The sequence below is a fragment of the Zingiber officinale genome, chromosome 3B (genome assembly GCF_018446385.1).
Source record: "Zingiber officinale cultivar Zhangliang chromosome 3B, Zo_v1.1, whole genome shotgun sequence".
In the NCBI taxonomy this organism is placed as follows: Eukaryota; Viridiplantae; Streptophyta; class Magnoliopsida; order Zingiberales; family Zingiberaceae; genus Zingiber; species Zingiber officinale.
In genome coordinates, this window is record NC_055991.1 from 1,227,085 (window position 1) to 1,236,027 (window position 8,943).

An 8,943-nucleotide genomic window follows, 5' to 3' on the forward strand; every position below is an offset into this window, starting at 1 on the left:
TGAAACTGCGAGGGTCATAATTTTCTTAAAATAGATTCACCCCACCTCTAGTTGTGCTTCGAGGTTTTTTTAGGGTCATCTATTTCGTAGGATACAACGGTTAACCGTTATTCCCACCAAGTACTAGTGGTCACGGCGAACTGAGAGGTACCTCGACTGCTATTACAGGTACTCCACCAAGCAAGAGATGCACCTCAGTGGAGGAGGAGAAGGTAGGTTGAGAGCTTTAGCTTTTTGTATAACCTTTTGCCTGTGGTGACAACCTCCTTATATAGGAGCTCAGACCAATGGGTAACATTAATGATCATTATTTGCCAGCTGTGAAATGTCAACATTTCACTCGTTGCATTAATTTTTAATTTAATGCATCTGTTATATCCTTAAATAAGTAATAAAAAATTTATATGATATAATGTTAGTTGTTCTATTTTGACAAATTTTTCTCTGACTGTGCCGGCATTCGACACGCGTAGATCATGCTCTCACACGAGTCAACTTGGTTCAGTACAATTCGAGCCATAGATTTGTACTTCCTCTTACACCCATGCATGAGATGAACCTCTCCCTATATATTTATTCACATCATCGTATATAAATTAATATAAATCAATTAATATATCTTAAAACACTAAATACAAGACTATAATTCTATTCACAATGAAGCTTTACGTCTCTTTCATCTCTTCTATATATATTTGGAAATCAACTGATGGCATTAATTATTTATATAATAATCGCTGGCAGGCTGCTAAGAGATATAATAAAAAAAATATGAAAGTCACTTATCTGAGTAATTAATTGAAAAACTTAGCCAGGGGTTCGTTAAATTACGCTGTCAGAAAAAGTCAAGGGATTTATACATTGACTCATTCTTGTTCTTCTCCAAGGCATCACCTGGCACAGATTTATTAAATGGCAACCTCCGTTTATTGTTATTCATCACTTCTCCTCCTCTGCAAATCTTTGGGTCTGCAAAGATGCTTCGGTCTGCAAGGATTTTGATCTCCAGTGCTACATTCGTGATATGTTTCTTAGCTGACGTTCCTTCTTCAAGCTCTCTCTCCTTCGACTTCTCTACCTTCCCAAGCGATGTCTTTCAGTCCGATATCCTTCTCCAAGGCGATGCGGAGGGTAACCGCGATGGTGGCATCGAGCTCACCAACGACGCCTTAAGCGGACCGGCCACCAACAGGGTGGGCAGAGCGAGCTACAAGAAGGAGCTTTTCTTCCTTTGGGACGCGCAAACCAAGCGGCTATCAGATTTCACCACCCGTTTTGTCTTCGACATCAGGCCACAGGGGCAGAATTTAACCGGCGATGGCCTCGGTTTCTTCTTGTCGGCGCCGATGTACACTGTTCCCAACAATTCCTTTGGCGGAAGCCTGGGCCTCTTTTCTTGGCCGCCTCATCCTTCAAAATCTCCGGAGAACACAACGGTGGCGGTCGAGTTCGATACATTCTCAAATGGTGAGATCCTTAATGACCCGCCTGGAAGCCACATAGGAATCGACATCAACTCAGTGAACTCGACGGTGACGGCAAGTTGGAGCAATTTTATGGGAAAGAAGACCTCGTGGATCTCTTACAATTCCACGACTTATAATTTAAGTGTTTTCCTATCTAGCGGAGATAACCAGGAGCTCAGCGATGCAGTTCTGATCCTCAACTACACCATCGATTTTAGAACATGGCTGCCGGAAAAAGTAGAAATTGGCTTCTCGGCAGCCACCGGTGCTGCCATTGAAGCACATACTATGCTCTCATGGTCGTTCCACTCGACTCTGCAGCCAAGAAAGAAGTTCAAGATTGCTGTTATTGCCATTTCCACCGCCGGGGCAGTAGTCTTATTCCTGGTGGTTGCTTTGGGCTCGCTATGGTTCCTTACACGAAGGTGTAGGACGAACGGAAAAGACGAAGACGCCGATTGGATCATGGATGAAGCCATGGATAATGAGTTTGAAATAGGGAGAGGACCGAAGAGGTTCCCTTACCCCGAACTTGCCCGCGCCACCGGAAATTTCTCCGAGGAGGGCAAGCTCGGCGAAGGAGGGTTCGGGTCGGTCTACAGAGGCGTGTTGAAAGAGCCTGAGCTTGAAGTCGCCATCAAAAGGGTCTCCAAGGACTCAAAACAGGGGAGAAAGGAGTACATGTCGGAGGTCAAGATCATCAGCCAGCTGCGCCACCGCAACTTGGTGCAGCTCGTAGGCTGGTGCCATGACCGCCAGGAACTCCTCCTCGTCTACGAGTTGGTTCCCAATGGAAGCCTCGATTCCTACCTCCATGGCGGCTCCGCGAAGACTTTGGAATGGGGAGTGCGGCTGAGGGTGACTCTGGGCTTGGCCTCGGCTCTGCTTTATCTCCACGAGGAGTGGGAGCAGTGCGTGGTGCACCGGGACGTCAAGCCGAGTAACGTCATGCTGGACTCGGCGTTCAATGCCAAGCTCGGGGACTTCGGGCTCGCGAGAGTCCTCGACCACGATGGCGGGACACAGACGACGACGGTGTTGGCCGGCACGAGAGGGTACATGGCGCCGGAGTACATTTTCACTGGCAAGGCAAGTAAAGAATCGGACGTCTATAGCTTCGGGGTCGTGGTGCTAGAGATAGCATCGGGTAAAAAGCCATTAACGGTAGAGATGAATGGCACGGCCGAACTGGTTCGATTGGTTTGGGAGCTTTACGGGAGGAACAAGATTCTTGAATCGGCAGATGCGAGGCTACAGGGTGAATTTGATCGGAGACAAATGGAATGCATGATGGTTGTGGGGTTATGGTGCGCTCATCCTGATCCAAAGGCACGGCCGTCCATGAAACAAGCTATCAGTGTGCTCAACTTTGAGGCTCCGTTGCCGGAGCTTCCTCCAGCGATGCCAGTGCCTACCTATTGTCCCACGTTGCCAAGGCTGTCTTCGGAAGCTCAAATGAATTCTATAAATGATATTAGGTTTAGCCTTTCAGGAGGAAGATGATTCTTGAGACAGCAGATGTGAGGTTACAAGGTGCCCGTTGGTCGAGGTTGTTTTGGGATGCAGGATCTATATATTTTTATTAATTTTGTGATTTTTAGATTTTATTTTAATTATTAAGAATATTTTTGATAATTTTTATTTTTTTATATATTTTTAATTTGTTTAAGGATTTTAGAATTGTCAATTTTTTTTATTTTTTTTATTAGGAGTCCTTTTGGGGTGGGAATTATTAGGAATTAAGGTCATATTTAGGAGTTGAATTCTCATCAAATCGTCCTCATTTTATATATATATATATATATATATATATATATATATATATATATATATATATATATATATATATATATATATATATACTTCTAAATTCTCCTCATTAAATATATATTTAGGAGTTGTGAAACCACGACGTCGCGAAACTCCATCAGGAGAGGGCAAGGTTCATCTGCGAACCCTAGCTTTGACGGCGCCTCGCTTCGGCGAGAGACTGCTGTGGCGGCGAGGAGAGGATCGCGAGGCTTCGGCGAGAGGAGAGCAGGCGCGGCGTGTGGCATCGAGGAGGATCGGGGCTTCGACGAGAGGAGAGTATCGGGGCTTCGGTGAGAGACTGTTGTGGCGACGAGGAGAGGATCGCGAGGATTCAGCGAGAGGATAGCAGGCGCGGCGTGTGATGTCGAGGAGGATCGGGGCTTCGGCGAGAGGAGAGGATCGGGGCTTCGGCGACGAGAGGAAAGGAAAATAAGTAGGACGACGCGATAAAAAAATAACGAGAAAGATATGCCACGTGAGTTTGTCTGTATGGTTCCGTAGAAAAAGGTCCGTAGGATAACAATTCTATATATATATATATATATGATAATTACTGTTCTACTAGTATCAATTGATATTAGAGTTGCTAGTATCCAATTGAGAAAGCAAGTGACAGATCTAAGCGATAGATCTAATGGAAGGTCATTTTCGTGATGTTTGTGATCGTGCCAAGTAAATTCCGACTGAGCAAGCATCACATTATGGTTGTTGCACCCAAGATGTGATTGAGAATTTATATAAGCAAGTCGTATATTTAATCCGACGTGATTTATATAGGTAAGTTTTAGATTTATCCCAACACCTAAACGAAATGGTACAAATTCATGAAGATCGTGATCGAGAGGATCGATATGGAGACCTCAGACTTTAAGTAAATTAACCCAAATTTTTTATGGTAGCATTTGCAACGCTTACGTGACTGACAAAGCAAGACCAAAATAAATGTTGCAACCGAAGGATATCTACATATTTTCACAATGACATGATATTATCCACTTTGAGTTTAAGCTCTCATAATTTTGCTTTTGGGTTCTTCCCAAAAGGTCTCCATGCTAATAGAGATATCTTACATCTTTTTAAATCCATGATCTTTTCCATATTTTTCCAATGTGGGACTTTGATTGTATCCTAACAATCCTCCCCTCAAACAAAGGACCACAATTACTCTTATGATCCGGGTCTCTCTACAAGCATCTGGTCACTCTTGACCTGTTTCGTACCTCCCCGTGAACATTCGGTCACCTTGACTTGTTCCGGTCCTCCTTGCGAATATCCAGTCACCCTGACTTACTTTGAACCTTACCTAAAACATTCGGTCACCCTGACTTGCTATGGGTCTCCCTGCAAGCATCTAGTCATCCCGATCTACTCCGGATCTTCCCGCAAGCATTCGTATCCGCCGTAAGCATCCAGTCACTCTAACCTGCTCCGAGCCTCCCCCGAGCATCCTGGTCACCCTGATCTGCTTCGAGCCTCCTTGCGAGTATCCGGTCATCCTGACCTACTCCGAGCCTCCCTGCGGGCATCCTCATTTGGTCATCCTGAGCTACTCCGGATCTCCCGCAACTTCGTTCAAGGTCATCCCACATGACATCTGGTCTGAAACATGGTGTAGGACCGTAGCACACGTGAGAAGGGGGGTGAATCACGTAGTTTTGAAAACTCTAATTTTTTTGGTTTTGAAAATAAGTATGCAGTGAAAATAAGGTAAAGCAGAAACTGAAAAAGCATATATAGTATGCGAGGAGTTACTTGGTTCGGAGCCTTCTCCGACTCTCACTACAAGACCCATGATTTCTCGAATCGTATCTGATCCCGTCCGGAAGCTGAGTCGGATGAAGGCGGTCGCGGTGTCGCCGGTGTTGACAGAAAGTCGTCGGGCCTCCTAGACGACCTGGCAACCCGCCGAAAGACTCCCACGAGCGGATGACGACGGGGGTGACGAAACTGTTGATCCTGCACACACTCAGACGAGACCCCCCACGTTAGAGGTCAAAAATCAGGGAAAAAGTCCCCGGGTCAGGCCCCCCAACGCTCAAGTTGTTGGTTAATCCTAGGAAAACGTACCGATTTCACTGTATAAAATTTTTTTGTACAAGTGTCGAACCTTTCCTTAAATAACCTATTGTGTTCTTTAGAAGTTAAATTAGGAATCGCAGACGGAACTTAACATCATTGATTCAAAATTTAACTTATCTGTTCTTAATGGTTTAGATTTGAATCGCAAGCGGAACTTAACACTATTGATTCAAATCTACCTAAGTTATTAATTTCATTAAATATTAATTTTCAAAATTGACTTCCAGGACTGCATGGCGAGGCACATGACCTTCTTGGATATGGGAGCAACCACCACCGCCTAGGCAAAGCCTTTTAAGGAAAGCTAATATTTAATTTCCTTAAATAACTCTAGGTTAACCAAAAAGAACAATCGAATCACAAATTTGAAAAAGAAGAAAACACAAACTCGAAAAATAAATTCGAAAAACTAGATCTAATTGCCTCTTGTATTTAGAATTTTTACAAAGAAAATAACTAGTATGATGCGGAAGAAAATTACTAGTTATACCTTCTCTTTGTAAGTTAATGACCTCGAGATCTTCTGCCGTATTCCTCGCCTCGCCTTGGACGTCGTGTGGTGACGATCCTCCAAGATGAACACCACCCAAAAGCTTCCTTCCTCTTCCTCTAAAATTCGGCCACCACCACCACCAAGGAGAAGAGAGCAAAGGGAAAGGGAGAAGGGAGAGGGCCGACCACCAAGAGATCTCCAAGAAAAAGAATAAGAGTTGTGTCTCATGAAGCCCCCTCACCCCTTCTTTTATATTACTTGCCTAAGGCAAATAAGGGAAAATTTTTTACAAAAAATAAAATCATCCAAGAGTTTTTCCTTTTCCCTTTTATTTTTCCCTTTTCTTTTCTCTTGATTGAATCAATCACCAAAATTAATTTTTGTGATGATTTTATAATTTTTAATATGGTCGGCCACTTGCTTGGGCACGAAGCAAGGTGGCCGGCCACCTCATCAAGGGGAAAAAGGAAATATATTTTTTATAAAATTTTACAAGAAAAATTATTATAAAATTTTACAAGCTCTCTTTCCTAAAGTAGGAGTTAAAAAGGAAAGTTCTAAAAATTAAAACCATGTTTTAAAATTTAAAACTTCTCTTACAAAATTTCCTTTTTTAACATGATGATAGAAAATTTTAATTTTAAAACTTATCTCCCTTTTTTCTTAAACCATGAGGATGGTTAAAAAAGGAAAGTTTTAAAACTTTTAAAACTCTCTATTAAAACATGTGGCCTAATTCAAATAAGGAAAGTTTTAAAAATTAAAATCTCTCTTTTAAAACTTATAGTTTTCTACAAAGAGAAGATTTTAAAAATTCAAAACACCCCTCCTATTTGAATTAATCTTGGCCGGCCCCTACATTCTTGGTCACCAAGCAATAGGGCCGACCCCTATAAAGAGGATGTGGCCGACCCTTGCTTGGTCACCAAGCGTTGGACCGGCCCACTTCTTGGACACCAAGAAGAGCTTTACATTTGGATGAACTTGAGGCTATAATGAGGCTACGACAGGGACCTAGAGGAGAAATTAGTTTTGGCCTTCCGATGAGCTTGAGTATCCCGTGCTCGCCCAGAACACACAACTCAAGTTTATCGATAATAACTCATTCCACTAGAGAGTTATTACCGTACTACCACACCAATCCCAAATTACATTATGGGCTCCTTCTTATCATGAGTGTGTTAGTCTTCATGTGTTTAAGATTACGAATGCCCACTAATTAAGTAAGTTACTGACAACTCAGTTAATTAATATCTAGCTCCAAGAATAGTACCACTCAACTTTATTGTCATGTCGGACTAAATCCACCTGCAGGGTTTAACATGGAAATCCTTATGAGCTCCACTTAGGGACATTCTCAACCTAGATAACTAGGACACAGATTCCTTCTATAATTAACAACATACACTATAAGTAATATCATTTCTCAACTTATCGGGCATATTGATTTATCGAGCTAAACCTCACCCTTTGATAAGTCAAAGAAATAAATATTAGATATATGTGCTTGTTATTATATTAGGATTAAAAGCACACACTTCCATAATAACTAAGGTCTAGTTCTTTTACTAAATCAGTACAAAAAGAACTTACCTAAATGATCCTACTCAATACACTTAAAGTGTATCAGTGTAATTTATTAGATAAGATAAACTAATACTTAATTACACTACGACTATTCTGATGGTTTGTTCCTTTCCATCTTAGTCGTGAGCAACTTGTTTATAATTTATAGAGAACCGACAACATGATCTTCTGAGTGTGACACCACACTCCATGTTATCTACTATATAAATTAATTGAACAATTACATTTAACAAATAAATGCAGATATTGACCAATGTGATTCTTTTATTTCAACAAATAAATGTTTACAAAAGCTAGGCTTTTAGTATACACTCTAACACAAGTCAGGTACTTTTTCCCCAGAAGAAACAGAGAAAGCCCAAAAGGAAAAAAAAAAGACTGGTGAGAAAGGACGAGTGAGCGTACCTACGTAAGGGACAAAACATCCCTTTTTATTGTTGGTTGCTACTCGGAAAACCTAGAGGTTCCACTGTACAAAAATTTTGTACAAAGGTCTGAACCTTTTCCTAGCTACCATGTGTTCTTTTAAATTAAATTTTGGATCGCCTGCGGAACTTAACACGTTTGATCCAAAACTTAATCTATTCATTCTTTTAGGTTTTGACTTGGGTCTCCTGCGGAACTTAACACGTTCGACCCAAATCACCTTAAGTTATTAATTCCATTAAATATTAATTTCCATAATTGGTTCCCAGTACTGACGTGGCGAGGCACACGGCCTTCTTGGATATGGGAGCAACCACCACCGACTAGACAAAACCTTTTATGGAAAGCTAATATTTAATTTCCTAAAATAACTTTAGGTTAACCGAAAAGAACAATCAAATCACAAGGATAAATAAAACAAAAGAACACAACATCGAAAAACATATTCGAAATACTAGAATCGTAAGCCTCTTGTATTTGGTATTATTTCCAAAAATAACTAGTATGATGCGGAAAGAAAAATTACTAGTTATACCTTTTAGAAAGACCTCTTGATCTTCTACCGTATTCCTCTTCTAACCTCGAACGTTGTGTGGGCAACGATCTTTCGAGATGAGAACCACCTTTCCACCTTCCTTCTTTCTTCTAGATTTCGGCTACAATAAACTCCTCCAAGGATGAAGAATTTCGGCCACCACCAATGCTCCAATGGATGCTAGAGACGAGGCTTGCTTTCTCTCCTTCTTCTCCTTCCTTGATCCGGCCACAAACAAAAGCTCCACCAAGAGATAAGTGTTGGAACCCCAAGGTGTTTTGATGTGATCAAACAAGCTAAGTTAGGTCCTGCGTTTGTTTAACCCTTGTGTCTAAGTGTGCAGGAGCTTAGGAACACAGGAAGTCGAGCGGAAGACGCGGCTAGCGAGAAGGACGGCACGGGAGAGAGCCGACGGGCTCGGTGCGTCTGAGGGATGAGGTGTCCGTGGAAGAGTACACCGGTGGACGAGAAGAGCGTGCGCGGCGCTCGAGGGACGAGAAACCGGGAAGGAAGGCTGCTCGAGGAGAAGGCCGGAACATGGGTTC

The 8,943-nt window shown here is 42.1% G+C and overlaps 1 protein-coding gene across 1 annotated transcript; it reads left to right on the top strand.

Annotated features, from left to right (window-relative positions):
- The first annotated feature begins 977 nt into the window (after positions 1–977).
- LOC121967938 (L-type lectin-domain containing receptor kinase IX.1-like) lies at positions 978–2,969 on the top strand. Its single transcript, XM_042518477.1, has one exon. It carries the CDS (start codon positions 978–980, stop codon positions 2,967–2,969), a length of 1,992 nt encoding a protein of 663 aa, XP_042374411.1.
- The last annotated feature ends 5,974 nt before the right edge of the window (positions 2,970–8,943 follow it).